Raw genomic sequence first — 23,170 nt, 5'->3', positions numbered from 1 at the left:
CAGCAGTGTGGACAATTTTGCCATCCTGGACCAGTGCTGAGACTGAAAGGTCCCTGGAGCTGGACCATTTTCTGGAGGAAGAAGAGGATTTCTCCTTCCTATGGTGCTTCTCTTGCTTTTTGTAGGAAGATCTCTTGGAAGAACTTCCCACCCAAAAAAAACTGCTGGAAAAGATTACTTAGGTGATCTTCTCTGGTTCTTCGCCAGAAACAATTTGGCCTCCCGCTTCCTGGAGGAGTTCAGGTGCATGAAGGCATAAGAATTTCAAGCCACAGCTCCACTCTATGTCTGAGACACCATATGCAATCGTCATGTGGATCATAATGGGACATCTTCTTGGGGCACCTATGACAAGACTTCAAACCTGAACGTTTCGGAGGAGACATCTGGCTTAGTCACTGTTGAATTGCAGAAGGAATTCTATGGGGGAAACACAGAGAGAGAGAGCTTCTGGCCTGCATCAATAATGTGTGAAAGAACAGGAACTGACACCAGAATGCCTATGGGTGCCTAATATATGCTGTGTTATCATTCCTGGAGGCAGAGCTGCTGCTGGGGCACCAGGGACAGGTTTCCCAGAGTAGTCTGAAGCCATGAGAAATAATTCATAGAGTAAGGAATCTGTGGGAAAATGTATCCATCAGAACACTATTTTGAGTCAAACCTGTGCTAACCATTTTTCCACCTAGTATTAAACATAAATACTCCTTCAGACATCCTGTCATGGTGAATTAATCTGACAAAAATCATTCAACAAGTTCCAAAAGAACTTCAACATTTTGGTTTTAATCAATATGGTCTCTGTAGGACCATCATCAAATCCCCCAACAACCTGAAATAGAAGCAGCCAGCAGAGGAATGTGTAACAAAGGCACTTCAAATGGTGCGATGACAGTACTTACGAAATATAGGCTGTAACCAATGGTCTTTCATATAAAAAAAGATTAACTGTAGTGACCCCATTTACAAATACAAAAACTAAATGTGCACAAATACCATCATACTGTCTTTATGCACTAACTATTCAACAAGAACCATTCACATATAGTTGCTTCATTTTGGCAAATCAAGTGCTGTAATTGTATTGCTGGAGAAGATTAAGTGCATATAAACTGATCTCATTTTTCCATCATTGTCTTTACTGCTTGCAGTAATGTAACAAACGGTGTCCCTCAACTAAAAAGAACCAACACTGGCATTCAGCAGGGGTAGAGAACGCAAGGCCTGGCTGTGTTTTAAAGCCACGATTTAGCCTTCCCATCTCCTGCTTTGCTGCTGCTGCTGCTTTTGCTGGAGCATGGTTTAGCTTTCTTCTCTTTCAAGGTTCCTGGGTTGCTCTGAGTGTTGTATATCTGGATTGCTAGGTCAAGGCGCTCCTGAGCCATTCTAATCTCCCGCTGCAGGTTCTCCAGGTTTGGTGGAATGTTCTCATCATGGCTCCCATACTGCTGCTCTTGAGCTATGTTAGCTTTGTTCTGCTTGTAGGCCATCTTAGCATTGGAAAGTTCTGTGTACTGGATCTGATCTGGCTTAACGGCAATGTTGTACCCAGGGGGTGCAGAAGGTGTATTCCAAGTAAACGGATATGCGTAGGAAGTTGGGTCTTCCAGCACTTTCTTCTTGCTCCTCAGAACATCCCGAATTGTCCCAAATCCCAAATGAATCATCTCCAACACGTTCAGAAGCAAACACAGGCAACTCACCCCATACATTATTAGTAGAAAAATTGTTTTTTCTGTGGGCCTCGAAACAAAACAGTCCACTATGTGGTTGCAAGGAGCTGTGCTGCAGGTAAACTTAGGGATAACTTCAAATCCATACATGAAATATTGTCCAACAAGGAATGCAATCTCAAAAGCAGTCCTGATGAGTAGCTGCAGTACATAGATTTTCATGAGGCCATCAGCCCGAATTCGTCGGCGCCCATCATGTTTAGTTTTGTCATTGTCTGGACTCTGGATCTCTTTTTCACTTTCCATCTCCATTTCTGGGTACATCATGGGATCCTCCTCATGGTCATCTTCGGTCTCCTCCAGGGCTCGGTTCCTCTTCCAACGAACAGCCATGTTTTTGCCTTTGGACCTTTTCTCGTTGCGCTCGGCCATTCTGGCAATTTTGTGAATGGCATAGCACAGGTACAGTAAGGATGGCGTAGTCACGAGTATGATCTGGAAAACCCAGAACCTTACATGAGATAAGGGTGCAAAGGCATCGTAGCAGACGTTCTCGCATCCTGGTGACTGTGTGTTGCACACAAACTTGCTCTGCTCGTCGTAATATATTGATTCTCCGCCAACGACAGTCAGGACGATGCGAAACACAATCAAGATGGTCAGCCATATTTTGCCAACAAAGGTGGAGTGATTGTGAATCTCCTCTAGCAGTCGAGTGAGGAAGCTCCAGCTCATGATCACAAAGTCTTATCACCCTAAAAACAAAACAGAAAGAAACATTATCAGATAAGGATGTGACTTACAGCAAGTCTCTTTGAGACAGTGGGCTTTCAAGCGACAGAAGCAGAAAATGTAGTCAGAAGACAGGTTTGATGCGGGCAACTACCATGCAGAGAATCAGTTTGAAGAACCTTAGGCTATAGCAGCACCAATGACTGATGCTGAGGCGTCATTCAGTGGCACAAATTAGACAAAGGGTGCTGGACCCACTAAAGATATATATTTATAGGCTTGAATTAAGCTGCCTCAGTCCAGCAGGGTTACTTCAGTGTTTGTTTCAGCAATAATAGAAGGAATGGTACTACTCAAGAACTATCTTCCCTAATTCCTTGTACAAGATCATGCCTGGGCAACCCAATCCCTAGTGAACAAGTGAAAAGGAAAGAGTGGTAGGATCAAACCAAACCAGTGGTAAAAATTAACTCATTAGAAAAGAAAGATTTAGCACAAATACAGTTCAAATGAGATTGTTGAACTTAAATTCGCCAATAAACTTAGTTTAAGGTATGTAAATGGTGTATGCACTTGTTTTGCATACTTTATTATACCTAGTGGACTCAACTGCACTGACAAAAACAATAAGGTAAAACCTGGTGATATTGATGTTGGGAGTCTAAGTAAAGCTCATCTCCTCATGAATGCAAATGCAAAAACTGGCTCAAACATTGTCTGCCCCTATTTCTAATTTTAATGGAAAATTTACTTACCTTCTGTAATACCTTATCTGGTAGAGACATGATCAAGCCACAGATTCCTTAACTTAGAACGTCCAGGCGTCAGGCTTGAATTGAAAGATTTTTGGTAGCAGTACCCCTGCTGGCCGATAGGTTGTCGGTCGACTCCGCGTGACGTCACCGGAGTCGAGTTCATCGTGACATCCGCATCGCTTATATAGGCTTCACCTCGGTGCGCTGATGTCAGTACTTTACACGACTTTCCATGACAGAAGCATGGAGCCATGACGTGACTAAAATGTTTCGTCACCAGTGCTCCGGTATTGTTGGAAATTTCAATTGGTCTTTTTAATAAGTCACTCTATAATATGGAAAGCAGCCAGAGTGAGACCTATTTTGAAAAACCAACGGCCGATCCAAAACTTCTCCTAAATTATTGTCCCATCTTGCTGCTTCCCTATTTTGGGAAGATGCTGGAATCCCTTATTAGCCAACAGCTTGTTAACCATCTCGAGAAGCATGGACTTTTAGACCCTTCACAGTCCGGCTTCAGTGCGGCGAACAGTACAGAGACAGCATTGGTTTAGTTCACCGACAATATCAGGCTGGCATTAGACAAACATCATTCAGTCATTCTCGTCCTGGTTGACCTGTCCGCCGCCTTTGACATCATCTCCCACAGCATTTTAGAACATTGGCTCTGCGAGATTGGTGTCAGAGGAAATGCCCTTAAATGGCTTAAAAGCTACTTATCTGACCGTGTAACAACTGTTCAGATGGGAAACAGCATTTCATGTGAAAGACATGTGAAGATGGGAGTGCCACAAGACTCTATTTTGAGCCCGACACTTTTTAACCTGCACATGACCCCCTTGCCTAAGGTGATCAGAGCATACGGGTTTGATGTTATATCGTATCAGGCAATACGCAGATTCTGGTCACCTTAGGCCCGGTCCCTATTGAAACCAAACAACGTTTCCAAAACTGTTTGTTCCTTGTGGATCGGTGGATGAGATCTAACCACCTTCAACTACATGGTGGTAAGTCGGAGATTATTCTCTTTGGCAAGGCCACAGAACACTGGTCACATGACTGGTGGCCAGTCAATCTAGGCCCCTACCCAACCATCAAGGAAACGGTCCGCAACCTCGGTTTTTACATGGACAAACAGTTGTCAATGAAAAGCCAAATAAACCACATCATTGGCACCTGTTTTGGTGTAATGCGCAGTTTGCGGAGGGTCTTCAAATGGACTACGGCAATGCTTTACTGCTCTCAATAAATGAAAACCTTTTGAACAGGCTTCAGATCCTGCAGAACACAGCTGCTAGGCTTGTTTTAGTTCTTCCATAGAGATCCTCATCTGCTCCATGTTTAAAAACCCTTCATTGGCTTCCTGTGAAAAAACAGATTCTTTTTAAAATTCTTTGTCTGATAAGAACATGTACAAAGCTGGCCCAAGATACTGGTCAGGAAAGTTACGTTGGTATCAGCCACGTAGGGTACTCAGATCTAGTAATGATGCTCTGCTTACTCCCCTTAAAATTCAAACAGCTAGAAAAGAGGGTAGAGCTTTCTCCTTTCTTGCCCCGGCATCCTGGAACAAAATGCCCTTACATCTACGCTCCATCTCTGACAATAGCTGCTTTGGCAAGAAGCTAAAAACATGGCTATTTGATAACTAAGCCAGCAGTCTTTGTTCAGAGCCGTCTGCATGCGCCATGAGACTCCTGGAGTGATGTGTGCACAATACAAATGTCCCTGACTTCACTTGACTTGATTGACCATGATGTACTAAAAAACAACTAGAGCCCTGAAGGGGAACAGCACCAACACTAAAAACTGATCCGCAGTGCAGGGAGGATGAGTGGGTCAGTAAGGAATCTAGCTACATCATGACAAGGCGTTACCAAAGGCAAGTAACTTGTCCATCTGAAAGAGACATCTAGCTGCAGCTTCCTTACTTTAGAACAGATACCCAAGCAATTTCATCCTCGGAAGAGGGACTGCTCAAAAGGGTTAGACTGGAAAGGCCTTCACTATGGACCTGGTTATTCAAGCAATGTTTGGCAAACGGGTGCACGAATACCCACGTAGCCGCTTTGCAGATGTCGAGGACCAGAGAGCTGTGGTAGCTGACTTGGCCGTGGTTGAATGAGTTCTATGGTCTTCAGGAGGTTGTTTCTTTGCCAAGGTGTGGAAATCATTATTTTCGACACTATCAGGTTGTATATTGGACTGCCCAATCCTCCTCATCCTTCCATTTTTGTGAGAAATCCTGTGAATGCCAGCCATTCCCAATTCTCAGTGTGTCGAGACAGAGGGCACCAGACCTCTTCCGCCCAATTTTTTGAAGTGTAACATGGTCGACATGTTGAATGTCAGCACTTCGATCGACCTACCCCTGATGGAGACCACCAAATGGCCATCCAGATGGTATCCAGCTCTGGAAGATTTGTGTGAGTGTTCTGCTTTATCAGCGACTAAAGGCACAAATCTTCACATTGTCCCTTTGATCTCCCCAGCTGAGAGATGATGCACCTGTCACTACTATGTAGGGGGCAAAGAAAACAGCTTACTGCACATCAGACTGGTGTTTGTCACAGATGAATGATCTGAGTTCTGTCAGAAAGGCATCACTAGTACAGGGCTCACTTCAGTCACTGATTCCGTTGAATGGAGCCCACATATGTCCACAGGTGTGAGGCACCAGCCACTGCCCAGTACCAGTCTCAAAGGTTAGAAACCTGGGGGTAATATCTGACCAAAGACTGACATTTGAAGGTCAAATTAACAAACGCACCTCCACCTTTCTGGGGCATCCTAAAAATTATAAGGAAGATCCGTCCGTTTATCCCTATGGTGGTCACTGCATTGGCCATATCGCGATTGGATTACGGAAACGCTTTATACGTAGGACTAAGGCACAGCTCCTACTCAGACTCCAACGGATGCAGAATGCAGTGGCAAGATTAATCTTAGATATCCCTAAACATGAACCAGTAACTAATCGATTGAGGGATCTCCACTGGCTGCTGGTGGGGAAGCAAATTATATGTAAGGCTCAGTGTCTTGAATTTAAGGAATTACAGGGGAAAGGGCCTTCTTATCTGAGAACACATCTCAGGAAATACTCTCCTTTCAGGAATCTAAGATCCGCACAGGTACACTTATTGGTAGTCCCGAAGTACAAGCAGTTCCGCTGGGGGGGAGGAGTTTTATTGTAGTAGGCACGGCTAAGGTATGGAACTCCCTTCCTTTAGAGATTAGAAATAGTAACTCCCTGATGTTGTTCAGAAGTCGGCTGAAAACCTGGCTGTTCAAAAACTAATAAGTTCACACAAAATAAAATTAGTTGGTATTTTAGTTTCTAGTCTGTTTTAGCGCCAAGACGCCCTCGGGCATACACTGCGCTCTATAAGATGTGAAATCAAATGAAATCATCAAATCCAATCAGGATGCATGATGCTAAGAGCCCAAGCATCCTCAAAACCACTGAACACGGACTACAAGTTCTCTCTAAAACTTTGGGTCCATAGAGAACCCCAGGATGGACCCTAATGACACAGTTGGCTGTAGGTGTTAACAAACAAGCTACGGCAAGCCCTGCTACTGCAGCAAAGTGGACGATGCATGGAAATATGTGCATCCTCGACATGGAAAGATGTGTTATAACTACTGATGTGAGTTTTTTAAAGTCCAAAGGGGCCAATGTTCAAAGGTCAGTATGATAAATTTAAAGTAGTCTGACCCCGGGATGGTTCATGAAAGTACACATCATGCAGGTCCAGCGACAGCATCCAGTCTTCAGAATTCAAGGCCTGCAAAGCCTGAGCAACCTCCATCATTTTGAACTCCCTCAACTCAGAGGTCTAAAATCAGGCTTCTAGTACTTCTTGGGTACCAGAAAGTACTAGAAGTATTGCCCCAGTCCGTTCATCTCTGGCAGCAGTTTGTGTGCCCCTTTGGCGAGCAGCATCAAGGAGTTATCTAACACCGGCTGACTGTAAACTGGTTACCAGAAATTGAAGGGCATATCCAATTTAAATAATTTGAAAGAGACACACTGGTCTGTTGTGATGGAGCGCCAGCAAAGCAGGCAATGTTGAATTCTGAAGCCAACCAGTCTCAACATTTAATTTGAAGGTGAATGAAAGAGTCTTGGCAAAGTTGTCTGGCACAACGGAGGACAAGGAATGTTACTGCTTCTGTTGGCCTTGACACTCAAAAACTGTCCAACTTCTGCCATCATGAAAAGTCTGCGTAGATTACTGTATAGGTTGAGAGGATCATTCTGGCAATACTCACGAATCCTTGAGTATCCACTTAACTTCTTGTTGATGGAATTGGCAAGCAGAAGAAAGAAACTATTGAGCTGGCCAGAGCTCTGCCATATTTACATTTCTCCAAGGAAATACCAGCTTTCTAGCTAAACAGCTTAGAATCATTCCTGTTAGGAAAGCCTGGAAGTTCCCTCAGAATCTAGTGGAATGCATCAAATCATTGTTGTCCTAAGATGATGCTGGTGTCCATAGTACTGATAACAGAATCCATACTGTCCGGAGAGGCAGGGAAACTGAAGGAGAGCCTCCATAATCCCCATAATTTAATTTGGTAAGCACACAACTCAACAAGGATGAGCATGGGTCCAGATAAGAGACCGGAGACAGATCTAAAGCAATCAGAATTGTAGCCAGTGCCCAATGGAGGACCAGAAGGTGGGGCCTGCTGCACAGGGGTGGCGGCCTGGTTCAGCACCATCAACACAGTGGACTGCCTCATTCCCCATTCTATCCCTTTTGCTGTAGGATCTACCCAGCTGTTCAGAAAAGGATACAGCCATGATGTAGACGTGAGAGCAAAGTTATCTTCATAGTGACTCTGTTACTCCTTGCTTGGAGGCTCTCTCCCATTTTCAACACCCTCCCACCAACCAATCATACACTAACTAAAAATACACACCAATAGGCTAATTTTTAATTTCATGAACTACAGTAGATGCACATTCACAAGGAGAAGATATGACATAATATAATGCATGCATAGGATTGAAATTAGTTGTAGAAGAGAATACTTTTGTTTCGACATAAAATGGCAAAGTATTGTAGGAGGAATAACATGTCACTTTTTTGCCATGAGTAAAATTTCAAGCTAACATGCATCAAATGACGTAGTGCTTCCTATATGCAAGATTCTTCTATCTCCCAACTACCTCCATAAGCACCGAGCATATCTAATATCTAATAATGGCTATACATTCTACTTGCTTTTATACTCATTTTAGAACACAGCTGGAAAAATGTAGGCACTAGGATGAGATAAGTATGTATATGAAAGAAGCTGAAGAAATTGTAGTGCAGGCTAGAATAATAATCAACTGCCGAAACAAGCCAATACATTATTGCAATACAAAAAAATCAAAACATCTCTCTTCCAATGGTATTAACTGAGCTGTGACATAAAAAATGCTCTGTGCACTCTGAAAAACTCCTGGAAATCTCAAAGGGGATAGACGGGGCAGGAGGAAATTTGCCCATGCAAACTACTCCCAAGTTTATTATCCCTTCACTTCCCTGAAAGCATCTTAACTGTTAACTCTTTCAGGCTGTGACCAGGAAAAACTGTGAATTGGTGGTGTTCACACAAAATATCGGAGAAAACATATAATGTGGACAAAATATGTCAAGAATATCGAGGACAAAAATATTGTAAAGGTAAGTTTCTATACTTAAGCAAAGTTTTTATTTTTTTGGTGAAAACCTTTATTGACATTTAAACCAAATACAAGTATGGGCCTACAACCCCGGGGGCCGGCCGCTAAGCAGTTAGATTAACAGAGAGCAATTTTAATCACATGCAGAACCTCGAGGAGCAGAATCTCCATGCTAGCGTACTCTTGGCCACTGAACAGCACAATTAGAAAAACAGGATATAAAAGGTTTTCATTTTATAATATAAGATGGAAGGATCAGGTGCCGAACAATTTCCCAGCAGCGAAAATGGCAGGCAGAATAGTAAACGTATCGACAATAAACAGTAATCGATCAAAGCAATGGCGCTGAAACAAGAGGTCAGGATGTGAAGGAATATTACGGTCAATTCGCGCATGCAGTTACCTGCCATAAGACTCAAAAAAACACCACGAAAATTGAGGCACAGATGAAAAAGCAGGGATTGATACCAAAGGAAACCCACTGCACTGACCCAGAAAAGAAAAAGACAAAGAAAGATAAGAGAAGAGAAAAAAGGCCATAGAAACAAAAATAAAAACAAAAGATCCCCCCCCCCCACCCTGCACCCCTGCAGATGACTACGGCCCCCCCCCCCCCCCAGCAGTGTGCCTGTCGCCCGAGAACCAAACCCGAAATATAGAAGAAGAAGAGAAAAAAAGAGAAAGAAAGGAAACCCCAACTAACGGGGAAGCGGAGGAGGGCGATAGTCTATGCGCTCCCGGTCTCTCCCCCCCCGCCCTATCAAGGGGGCCCCCCTAAGCCAACACAAGTAAAGTTGTCCACCATACAAAAATACCCCGGGGGGAACCACAAACCCCCCGCCCCGGAATCCGTCTGTTGATGAAGCAGTCCTGTTACCAATAGATCCATCGTAAACGATTCAACCCACAATCTCAGCCTTGGCCCCGTCTAACAAAGTTGCCGTGTCCCTCGGATAAGAAAAGCCACATCCCCGGAAAGTCAAAGTTCACACAGAAGCAGCTGGAGCTTGAGTCAGCAATTAGGAGAGGAATAGCAGGTCCCAACGCACACAGCTTGCACCAACGATGTCCCTCCCCGTCCCCGAAGCCAAGCATCGTTCCATCCGCCATATTGGGAGACCGATTGGGGAGGGGGTGCGACTCGTTCTGACACAGATCAAAGTGTGGGCCAACAGTGTCCAGGATGGGGGAAGCAGTGAAATGCTCCGATAACTGTAGGACCGATGTTTCCGAGAACTTAAGAGAGTCACCAATCTCAGCACACACAATGAATTCCGTTTCTTCGGGGGCAGGCACAGCTTCCAGCACCGGGTCCAAACACACCAGTAGGGCTTCCAACAGGGGGCAAGTCGGCTGCCGGGTCTCAAAGAGCAAGTCAGGGCTCGTTCCCGGTCCTATGATTCCATCTGTTGCCGACAGCCAATGATTGACCTGGGCCCTCACCATCGCGTGAAGCGCCGCAACTTCCGCCATTACCATCCGCAAGGAAGGGCCACATTGAGTCCGTTCCGCCGGGATCCATTCGGCCGCAGGCATAACGATCCCCACGGAGAGGCTCCCTCTCCGGGGCAGGATACGCCGGAGCAGAAACAGGCCGGGAGGGACGGGCCAGCAACATGCAGCAACGCGCGGCGCCACCCCTACCCCGGGGCACCAGCGGTGCTAGTGCGCGCACCACCCGTCGCCTCACCTCAGGTACAGCATCAGGCAGCAGATGGTTGCAAAGTAGTTCAGAGAAATTTTCGAAAGTTCCAGGGACTGGACCCAACCATCCTCGGCAGTCCGTTGTTGTTCACTTTGGACCCGGGTAGACCAGAAATCGAGACCCCGGCTTCCAGTCTGGGTTAGGCCTCAAAACATTTTCGATGTTACTTCACACCAGAAAAATTCCGCGATCACACCATCGGGATGCAGACTAGTTCACCCACACGAATCCGGGGCAGGAGATCAGGATATTCGACAGGATAAGCGAGCGGAGGACGGGGGTCAGTGGAGCTGGGAGACTATGCGGCCATCTTGGTTGGTGTCGTAGCTCCTCCTCTGCAAAGTTTTACTACATACAACTCCAGATATATATGCACTGTGACAATATATATTTACATATATACATATACATATATATATATATATTTTTTTTTTCCACCAAGAAAAGATTAATGTCCGCACTCGCTCAATCCATTAACTTGGGTTTATTTCACAAGAGACTGCAAACAATCCCCTTCACCTACGCGTTTCGACCGCAGGACTTGGTCACAGTGTTACCACTAGTCCATCATTGCTTTCTAGTTTATATACCTTCCTATCCAATAGCACGGCAACAAACAGTATATTGCATGGAGATAGTTTTCATCCTATAAATCTTTAAAAAAGTATCCCTTATGGGGAATTTATTAGGATGAAGAGAAACTGCTCTAACCTGAAAGAAATGAACTGTAAATATAAAGAAACCGCTAAGAGATTCCTTAAAAGAGGGTACAACTACAATGACGTAAAAAAAGGAGAACTTAAAAGCTCGAGCTTTGAATAGAACTGAAACATTGATTAACAAAGCAAAATTGGACATGACAAGCAAAAAACAAACTGAACCCATTCGGATGATAACAACTTATAGAAAGAAAGTCAAAATGTGAGAAAAATATTGAATAAATATTGGAATGTCCTAAAAAAAAATCCGGACATTGGTGAACAACTTGGAGAATATCCGCAAATGACTTACAGGAGACCACAATCGTTACAAGATAAACTGGTGAGAAGCCATTTTCAATTGAAAAAGAAAAAAGACTGGTTAACATTGAAACAAAATGGCTTTAGTAAATGTTACCAATGCAAGGCTTGTACCATAGGCCAGTCCTTGAAATCCTTGAAAGATCCACAGGGTAAGATTTTCGTTGTGGAGGATATTATCACATGTAAAACAACTTATGTGATATATATGCTAGCATGTGCCTGTGGTAAAAATTATATTGGAATGACTACCTGTCCACTGCACAAAAGGATCCTGGAACATATCAGGGCAATTCAGAATGGTGATATGTCTTATGCCATTGCCAAACACATGTCTAAACACACTGGAAAAACATGGAAAGATGTTCGCTATAGTGGACTTGCCACCATCCCTCAACATGAGAGAGGAGGGAATAGGAAACAACTACTCAGACGATTGGAGTCGCGCCTGATCATTAGATTTCGAACAAAAATGCAGAGGGGATTGAATATGGATGAAGAGATGCATGTTCACCTGTGAATTCTATATGACTAAACACTGAAAATAGACTGCTCTAACAACTATTGAAACCAGATCTGTTGCAATAGTAATAAGATCACAAAGGCACTTAGCCATTACTAAGAAGTATTGAAACAAATTGTACAAAATTATAACCAGGGGCACTTAGCCTATACAAAAAACTATATTACAAATGAATAAGTGAAAGTATCTTAACTGATAGATATGTTATTCATTGTTTAAGTCGTTTTTTTAACTTATAAAATGGTTAAATAGGAAATTCCTATAGTGATAAGCGACATAAATATTGGGGATATAAACTGTACAATTGAGAATTATTAATTACTCTTATGTAGACAGATGTAACTGGACATCAAACACTGTTTTTTCTGCAAAACAAATGTTATATTTCTTAATGAGTAACTTTAAAACTACCTCACCCATAATGCATCATTACATGCTATTGGATAGGAAGGTATATAAACTAGAAAGCAATGTAAATGTAAATGTACATGTATTTATATAGCGCAAATCGCCCACATTGCAGGCATCTATGCGCTTGCTTAGGGAACCCGTCCTGGTATTCCCCTGTGAGATACCCCGGCAGGGTATCCACAAGGTGAAAGCCAGGCATCCCGCCGCGAGGGGCCGTTGTGGAGATTAAGCAAGCTATTGCCCAGAGTTGCAGAGTGTGAACCCGTGAGTCGAGTAGGCACCGGAGTGAGAATTATCGAGTCCGTGGCATTATTGAGCCCAACCCCGTCGGGGCGGGGAATTGAAACCTGGTCCAGGGCCGATCTCAGCTTCCGGGTCTGCCGCCTCTAACCCCTGAGCCACACTTCTCCACAATGATGGACTAGTGGTAACACTGTGACCAAGACCTGCGGTCGAAATGCGTAGGTGAAGGGGATTGTTTGCAGTCTCTTGTGAAATAAACCCAAGTTAATGGATTGAGCAAGTGCGGACATTAATCTTTTCTTGGTGGAAAAAATAATTGTGGGGATGTTCATCTCCGCTGTCCTGCACCGGCCGTGCAAAGTGTGCACCTGCTAAAATGAACAATTTGGTGGAATATATATATATATATATATATATATATATATATATATATATATATATATATATATATATATATATATATATATATATATATATATATATATATATATATATATATATATATATATATATATATATAAATATTTTTTCACTGAAAAAAAAACACAGGTTCCATGGCTGTTATTGTTAGCTGAACATTTCACTCGTACAAAACCATTGAAATTCCTCTGTTATAGTTAGTTCTGCTAACTTTACTTTAACTCGCGTGCCCGCAATCCACTGCTGATGATGTCACATATTAAATCATTCATGACATGGTCAGTGACATCACTGATGGCATCTCAAATGACATCACTGATGACATCATCCAGTGAATGTGGTTTGGTTCGTTATTTAAATTTGTATTATATATATATATAATATATATAGCAATCTGCATTGAAGAATGAATGGATATCTAATCATAAATGTCTAGATGGATGATTTAGTAGCGTAGCAGTCTGATTGACTGTGTACTTGACTAATTCATAGTGTCTCACTAAATATATTGGATAGTGACTAAACTGTGTGAATATCGGTATCACTTTGTCAGTTGTGTAAACTGCTGCACCAGTTGTTTACTAGATATGTGAAAGTCTATATTAGGTATTGATTAGTTAACTGAGTATTTGTATCGGAGAGTGAATGTGTGTGTGGTTCGGTGGGGGGGTGGTGTGACTGGCCAAAAATGTGTGAATAGTTGATTCAGTAGGTATATGAGGTTAAGACTACTTGTTATAACAGTTGTTTGGGTGAGTGAATATCTTTATGGGTGTGGTGATGAGCAAATAATCTCTCAATGGTACATGTCCAACAAACTAGAAAAATAAAAGGCAGTGTATGTGACAGTTTTTGTATATAAATAAGTATACATAAGACTCAGTGATTGTATGAGTGACTGTATGGATAACTGTATACTTGTAATAGTGATTTTATAACACACTAAGTATGAGTTACTATCTATATAAACAAATGAAGTGGTGTTTGTATAAGTGTGTAGCTGAGTAAATGTAAGTATGATTCATTGTTTTCATTTGTGAGTAGGATGACTGCATGAGTGAATTAGATCTGTAATGGTGTGTAATGTTGATATAGGTGTATACGTATATTTGATAGTGTTCTATTGATCATTGACAGCATGTGTGAGTGAATCTATAGGTATGTGATTAGCTGTGTGTGTAGATCTAGGAATCACCGAGTGGGGTTTTAGAAACTTGGATTGGTGTGTCAATGGATTCAAATATGGTACTCTGTATTTTACAGTGAGTCATGAAAGGTTATACTTCTGTATGATGAGGTGTATCTGATTGTCACGTGGATGATGTCATCAGTGATGTCATTTGAGATGTCATCAGTGATGTCACTGACCATGTCATGAATGATGTAATATGTGACATCATCAACAGTGGATTGCGGGCGCGCAAGTTATAGTTAGCAGAACTAACTATAACACAGGAATTTCAATGGTTTTGTACGAGTGAAATGTCCAGCTAGCTATAACAGCCATGAAACCTATGGTTTTTTCAGTGAATTTCTAAGTTTTTTTAAATGCTAATTCCTAACTATAACATGTCTGAAACCTATGGTTTTTTCAGTGAATTTCGAAGGTTTTTTTAAATGATAATTTTTAAATGTAATTATAGTTGTATGTATTTTTTATACTGATTTTCTACAGTTTAACTGCTTATTTTTACATCTTTTATTTTTCAAATAACATTATATATTTTTATTATAATTGGAGTAAAAAAATTAAATATTGAAACTGAATGTTTTTTAAAAAAAATATATTTATATTATTTTCTTATTTTTTTTCTAGTTGGAATTACAAATGTTATTCCATGGAAGGAAATTCAATTTCCAGGTAAAGTATGTTCACGTTACTTTTGTAATCCAGTGCTGGAGTCCTAGGTACAGCAATGGGACCTCCCTTTAAAACAGGCAAGTAATTACGTTTTTATCGTTGGCACGATTTTTAGAGAATATTTGTAAGTTTAAAAAATCAACACTTAGAAACTTTTTCAGCAAAAAGCAGGCAATGATATCCTATGGAAGGAAATTCAAGTTACTGGTAAGTACGGTTAGAATTACTTATCAACATCAGTACTGGGCTCAAAAATGCAGCACTGAGGTCTCTCCTCGTAACAGGTGAGTAAATCGGAATTAGTAGTTCGGCTGAATTTAGAAGAATATTTGTAAGTTTCAAAAATCGACAAACTTTTTCAGCAAAAAGCAGGCAATGATATCCTATGGAAGGAAATTCAAGATACTGGTAAGTACGGTTAGAATTACTTTTCAGGATCAGTACTAGGCTCAAAGATGCAGCACTGAGGTCTCTTCTGATAACAGGTGAGTAATTCAGAATTCGTAGTTCGGTTGATTTTAGAGGAATATTTGTAAGTTCCAAAACTCCACACTTAGGAGAATTTCGAAGTGAAACCAGTCAATGTTAGCCTATGCAAGGACATTCAAGGTACTGGTAAGTTCACTTAGAATTACTTTTCAGGATCAGTACAGGGTTCAAAGATGCAGCACTGAGGTCTCTCCTGATAACAGGTGAGTAATTCGGAATTCGCAGTTCGGCTGATTGTAGAGGAATATTTGCACAATGGTGAAGGAAGGGGGTGGGGAATGAGGTGACATTTCTGGGAATATGCCCTGTGGCACGTTTTAAGTTGGGGAATTAATTCCTCCTCAATCCCGAGCGTCCATAGGGGCCAACTAGCCCACCAGGTACCTCCAGTATGCGCAAGAGAGCTGCGTTGCAGAGAGGTATTCAGAGGCCACGCCCCTTTTTACAACACTGCAACGCAGCTCCATGGCGCTTACTGGATGCACCTGGTGGGCTAGTTGGCCCATAGGGACCCTCGGGATTGAGGAGGAATTAATTCTTCAACTTAAAATCCGCCACAGGGCGTGCTTGCACACATATCACCTCAAGCCAAGCCCCCTCCCTTCACCACTGTGCAAACGCGCCCCGTGGCATGTTTAAGTTGGGGAATTATCGCCCCTTGAATTCTGAGGGTCCCTGGGGTGCAACTAGCCCACTAGCTACCTCCATTAAGCGCCACAGAGACAAGTTGCAGAGAGGTGTAAAAAGGGGCGTGGCATCAGAACACCTCTCTGCCACACAGCCCCCTGGCGCATACTGGAGGGCTAGTTGGCCCCTAGGGACCCAAGTCTTCAAGGGGAATTCTTTCCCCATCTGTAAATGCGCCAGGGGGCGCGTTTGCATATGGGGCCTACTCGCGATGCAGATTCTTTTTTTTCCCATTTATTTTTAAGAAGGGGGCTGTGTGGCCCCCTTTCATTTCCTATTTTTTTGGTCCTGGGGACCCCATCACCCAGGGCCTGACTCCTTTTAAAAAATATATATATTTTGGAAGAGGGCCACGTTGCCCCCCTCCCTAGGCATTAATCGGCCCCGGGGACCCCATCCCCAGGGGCATGGCCTTCATTAAAAAAAAAAAATCTTTAGGAGGGGGGCTGCGTAGCCCCCCTCCTCAGGTCACTTATGGCCCCAGGGACCCCATCCCCGGGGCCGGCCTTTTTTAAATTTTATTTTGGGGAGGGGGGCCGCGTGGCCACTTATTGCTACGGGGACCCCATCCACCGGGACCTGGCCTATTGTTCGAGACCGTGGGGGGTCCCCAATCTCCCCACGGTCCAAGCCGGCTCTCCGCCTCCTGCGGGAGCCGGCATTGCTTTTCCACATGGGGAGCAGTTAACATGCTGCTCCCCATGTGGAAAAGCAATCAGCTTTGCTTCATTGAAGCAAAGCAGTTTACAGTGACAGGGTGGGAGCCACGAGGCTCCCGCCCTGTTATTGCAAACAGCAGTGTCCCGGGGGTTGGCACCCCGGGACACCACAGGACCCGGCCCTGGGGGGTGGCAGTCCCCAGAACCATGACAGGCTCCAGGATAGGGGGCAGCATGGCCCCCTTCCCAACACTTAGAAAGCCCCAAGGGGATGGTGGTCCCCGTGGCTTGGGGGTCCGTCACGGACCCCCTAATTAGAATTCTTAGTGCCCCGAGGAGGTGGCGGTCCGCAGAGTGTGTACCCCCCACACAGGCTTCTTTGTTAAAAAGAAGCCCCGGGGGTGGAGGTCCCCGGGGCTGCAGGGGACCGTGAGCCCCCCGCATACATTCAAAAGAAGCCCCGGGGGTGGCGGTACCCAGGGCTTGTGGGGGGGGGCTTTTGAGCCCCCCAACCATGAATATTGAAGCCCCGGGGTGTGGCACACCCCGGGGCTGAGGAGGGGGGGGGGGGGGGGGGGGGCTGTGCGTCTCCCCGCACATCATTTTTTAAAGCCCAGGGGGTGGTGGTCCCCCATTCACATAGAAACATTGCCACCGGGACTTGGCCCCCCGGGGGCTAATTCACAACGAAGCACTGTAGCCCGCGCTTTGTTTTTTTAATAATCGGCAAGATCCGCGCACCTTTCGTGGATTTTGCAGATTTTTAATAAAATAATAATTATTTTTGGGGCTCTGGTGGTCCTTGTGGGACTAGGGTTTGCATTATTTTCTTAGGTTTCATGTGCCTCGGTTCTACCAAGGCACAAGATGGCTGCCAACACTTCCTGATTTGGAGTGTTGACAGCCAACTAGAATACAGCTTGGGCTCGGCAGGGTGCGCTGATCCTACGCGGCCATAGATATATATGTGATTTTAATTATGATTTTCTCAGGTACTACTGAACGAATTTACACCATTTAAGCAAAAGGCACGGGTCTGAACCAAGGGCTACCTCTTTGCCAAATTTTGTGTAATTCTGTTCAGCAGTTCGCGCTGTAGCTGCGATGAACGGTTCCTATTGAAAATTGCATGGGGAAAACACATTCTGGGACCCCCCTTTTTTCTCAGCCCCCACTTGACGAAACACCCGGAGACTTTCAGGATAAGAGCGGACCGGAGCGCCCCACCAGTTTTGAAAATTTCGCAAAGGTTTGTCAACCGGCGCCAAACTTAATCCAAATAGAATGTTGCGGATTTCCTATGGATAATAGGTCCTAACTATAACTACCTACTGGCGACCGCTAGTAGGATATATATATATATATATGCATACAACTTCCACCTCCTCCGAAAAAGCCGCGACACTCCATGCCGCGGTGCATCTCCGGGCAATATTTGGTTGACTGAGCAATGAATTAACCCGTGAGCAAGGCGGTTTCGCCGAAACGAATAGGGTGTTTTCTTTTGCTTCAAATGCGGAAATAAATTATTCTCTATAAGCAGACTTCTGGATTGTTGGCGTAATTACTGCCAGGAGTGCATTCGTACTTTGTTATACAGTGAGGAATATATATATATATATATATGTATATATGTATATATATATATACACATATATATGTATATATATATATATATATATATATATATATATATATGTAATGTGTGTGTGTATATAAATATATATTTTTTTTGTAACTTCAAAAACAAACCGTAAAAACTCCCAAACACACTGCATGATGCCATAGGTGTCTTTAATGAAGCAATTCTCATGGATCTAGAAAAACTAGCCAAAACAAATAACAGAGCTGGTAACAAACAATCCAACATAACACGCAAAGAATGGGAGGCGATAAAATCCTTGAAGAACGATGAAAGCATTGAAATAAAACCCTCTGACAAAGGGGGAAATATCGTGATTTTCAAAAGGGATGCCTATGTACAAGAGGCATAACGCCAACTTTCAGATACTGAGTGCTACACAGTCATCAAAAAATCTGAACATGTGCAATGCACCATTGACTATCAAACTCTGTTGGAAGGCTGGAAAAATGAAGGGATGCGAAGTGTGGAAGAATTTTATTTCCTACAATGTGAGGCACCCACAATACTAACTTTTTACCACCTCCCCAAAGTCCACAAGAACGTCAAACATCCACCAGGGAGACCGATTGTGTCCTCTATCGGTAGCCTATTGGAGAACACTTCAAGATTTATCGATTCTTTCCTAGCTCCCATCGTGAAAGACTTAGCCTCGTATGTGAGAGATACGCAGGACTTCCTTCTACTCATGGACAATATAATGTGGGAACCAGACATGCTTCTTATCACGCTAGATGTAACCAATCTTTATACATGTATAGGACATGAGGATGGCATTGCAGCAGTAAAATGGTTTCTGGATAGAAAACCTTTAAAGTATTATAAACACAACCAGATGCTGCTCAGCATAAGATTCTGCTTATATAACAACATCTTTCTCTTCGCAGGCAAGCTCTATAAACAAACAAGGGGGACCACGATGGGCACGTATTTCGCCCCCAGCTACGCACATTTATTAGTGGGCTGGTGGGAGAAGCACGTGGCCTGGGGAGACACACATGACCACTGGACAGATAGAATAATGCTATGGACTAGGTACATAGACGACCTCTTTGTTGTCTGGCACAGTGACCGATCCTCGGCTGAGGAATACGTGGCCGCGCTAAATGACGAGTGGAACCTGAAATTTACTAGTACCATGAGCCTAATCTCCGTATACTATCTGGATCTGTAGGTTTTTGTAGACAACAATATCCTCCAGACTAGATGATATAGGAAACCTATGGCGGGTAACGCCGTGCTGCACGCAGCCAGTCATCATCCCAGGAGTCTGGTACGTAACATCCCCTTTGGTGAATTCTTACGCCTGAAGCGTAATTGCTTGGCAGAGGAAGATTACCAAAGCGCTAATATTGAAGCCAGGACTAGATTTAAGATCAGAGTATACTCTAACAACATTCTGAGGGAGGCTGCAGACAAGGTAGCAAAGGTTAACAGAAAAGACCTTCTGGTAGTGAAACCAGTGATTAAAAGAGAGGAACCTACCAGAATGATCACAGATTTTAACATCAAATCAGGAAAAATGGTGCATATCTTCAAGAAAAACTGGCACATCTTGAAAACCGATAACGTTTTAAAAAACATCTACCTGATTGTCCATCGATAACCTACTGACGCTGTCAATCACTCAGGGATCATCTAGTCCATAGTCACTTCTCAACTCCTTCACAATCCCATAAAACATTAACGGTAAAGGGATTTTACCCATGTCTGCGCCTTAAGGCCTGCAAACACAGTTAAAAGATATTGAATTATCCAGGAAGACCAGAAGATGTCAAACCCACTAGAGAGATCAGAAAGTTTCTGAATTGCAATTCAGAATACACAATATACTGCCTGGAATGTCCATGCACTAAGCACTAAATAGGCAGTACTATCCACCCTGCGAAGAGGCGGGTGCTTGAGCACATGCGTGCTATAACGAACAAGGACTGGACCTATCCTGTAGCGCGCCATTTTGCCCAACACCATCAGAGCAATAGGAATCTATTAAGCTTCTACTGCTTAGATCAGCTAGACCGCAGGGAAAGGGGAGGAGATAGAGTCAAAGCACTCAGAATCCTGGAGTCTAAATATATCATCGATCTCCAAACCAGGGCCCCTTGAGGTTTAAACAATGATGAAGAGATGTGGGCACATCTATGAGGATACTGAAAAACCAGAACATAGGGGGATGTAGCAGGCTGAACCTTTTGAATAATTCAATCTTTAAAAAGGAAAAATGAATACGCAAAGAAAGTGAGCTATTGTTCCATTTGAATTTAGATTATATCATGTATAAGAGAATATGTTTCTTTATTCAATGGCTCATATCAATACCGAGACCATACAGGGCGAGATTTTGTGGACGGAACGCATTATCGAAATGAAATGTATATTTTGTGACACGGATTGGTCATTTGAGTTTATCTGGATGAAAGATTATGAATTGATATTGAAAACTTTAGAAAATGACTGTTTTTATACTATACATGATATATTGATATCTATTATATGTGTATTATTTTTGATATATTGACAAATGTGTAATTTCGATTTGTGATTCCCCCATTTTTTGCACACATGCTGTTTTGTTGTTTAATTTTAGAAGCACCAATGCACTTTACCTCATAGCCTTTTCTTACAAACACACATTGAAGAAAACATGTTAAAAGATGGCTGCGGCATTTTCAAACTTTGCTATGGTCCTTCCTTTATATTCATGTGATGTGTCACGACTAGAAATGGCTGCACTTTACACGCAACAAACCGACACTGACGAAGCTGTGAGGCGAAACGCATCTGTCGGGGTGGAGGGGTCTGCAATAAACATCTTTGCAAAAGGAATGTCGGGGGTGGTGAAGGGTCTGCAATAAACATCTTTGCAAAAGGATACCTGTGTGCTCTCTGTCTTCGGCCTGGTAAAGTTGATTGTGTTTGGAATATATATATATATATATATATATATATATATATATATATATATATATATATATATATATATATATATATATATATATATATATATATATATATATATATATATATATATATATATTCAAGATACGTAGATGTGGAATTACGAATAGTAAATCTATACTTGCCATTTTGCATTTACCTTCTCAATATTTTGGTCCTCGATATTTTTTACACAATATTTGTGTTTCCGATAATTTTGTCAGTGATCCGAACTGTCCTTTCTCGACTCAGAATTTCCTTTAAGCCTATTGAGCCAGTAATTTGTACCACAGAACATTTAGGGGCATATGTAGGTAGCGGTTTGCGATTCGCAAACGCTGAGATTCTGAGAATTTCTGCGTTTGCGAATCGCAAACGGCGTTTTGATATGTAGGTGCCACTTAGCAAAATAAGGAAACGCAAAAATTGTGATTCCTTATTTTGTTTATAACATTTACGGAATCACAATTTTGCGATTCTTTAAATGCTATGTAGGGGTGCTTTAAAAATTGCGATTTTTGCCTAAGGAATCGCAAAATACCACCTACTTCAAGTAGATGGTATTTTGCGAATTCCTTCAAAAATGCATTTTTTTTAACAAATCAAAGTGCCATGTGGTACACAGACATGCCCTTAGGGCATGTATGTGCGCCACATGTACTTACAGACATGTACTTACAGGCACATTCAAGGGGTCCTTTGTACACCCTGGCACCCTTGGAATTGCGATTCTCAAATTGCGATTTTCTCATAGAAAATCTCAATTTGAGAACGTATCCCCATTCATTCCTATGGGCCTCTTAGAGGCCCATAGGATTGAATTGGACACTCATTTCTTATTGCGAATTTTTACCAACATTCCATTTTTCTATTCTCAAATAGCGATTCCTTAAAAATCGCTATTTGGGAATTGCAAAATGGAAATTACCTACATATGCCCCTTAGTTTTTTAATCGGTGCAGCACATTGGCTGTAAAAGCTGCACAGCCATTACAAAATGAAAGAATGTGCCTCAAACAGTGACTTGGAAATGTTAGCAATGCCTTAGATCATCTGGTGGCTCTGTTGCTCATTATGTTAATGTTTTGATGTCAGGGACGTTAGGAAGGAAACGACTGGCCTGAGACTGGCTAGGCAGGCTACATAAATCATTTCTCATTCCAATGTTGAAACCTAATATATTGACGTTATTGTCAAACAGGCTACAGATCTTTTATTGAAGGTACACATTAAACTTCATGGCCCAACAGCCTCGACTTGAGAGTTTGTGCAAAATAACAATGGAACCCAGCCGAAAAGAAAGAGACTGAATGAATACCAAAGGCCTAGTTTTTCAGTCAAGGAAATAAAGTTCCCAATTGCACATAACTGGATTAGTTTTCGAAATAGAGATTGCTGAATACTGATTTTTGGCTCTCAATATTTAATAATGTTTGACCAGGACACTTTAAAAACAGATGTTTCCACTTGTTAGATTCAACATTTTCAATGCCTGAGTGTGTTGTAAAACAAAGACATCAAAGCACTGAGAAAATCAACAAGGAAATAATCGTGCGAGTCAGTGTGATACAGACAGAAAGATCAATTAAAATCAAGAAAATTTGAGAAAATATATGTCTGGTTCATTTACCTGCTGTCTTGAGCTCCTGTCAGCCAGAGCCGCATGCAAAATTTGGTTCCCTTGTAAATGTTCATGAAAACGTCCTGCAAGGGGGAAAATGGTCTTTAGTCAAT

General features: G+C 42.6%; 1 protein-coding gene across 2 annotated transcripts in view; it reads right to left on the bottom strand.

The window, feature by feature from the left end:
- Positions 1–765: 765 nt before the first annotated feature.
- Positions 766–23,170, bottom strand: part of GJC1 (gap junction protein gamma 1) — a 230,370-nt gene continuing 207,965 nt past the window's right edge. For both annotated transcript variants that reach the window (XM_086923887.1, XM_086923886.1), the window contains exons 2-3: positions 23,067–23,140; positions 766–2,428 (exon numbers count right to left, since the gene is read on the bottom strand). In XM_086923887.1, coding sequence (XP_086780013.1) covers positions 1,236–2,408 — 1,173 coding nt within the window. In that variant the 5' untranslated portion in view covers positions 2,409–2,428; positions 23,067–23,140 and the 3' untranslated portion in view covers positions 766–1,235. The remainder of the gene's footprint in view (positions 2,429–23,066; positions 23,141–23,170) is intronic.

This window comes from Lissotriton vulgaris, chromosome 5 (assembly GCF_964263255.1).
Source record: "Lissotriton vulgaris chromosome 5, aLisVul1.2, whole genome shotgun sequence".
Lineage (NCBI taxonomy): Eukaryota > Metazoa > Chordata > Amphibia > Caudata > Salamandridae > Lissotriton > Lissotriton vulgaris.
This window is presented reverse-complemented; position numbering and strand designations above follow the sequence as displayed.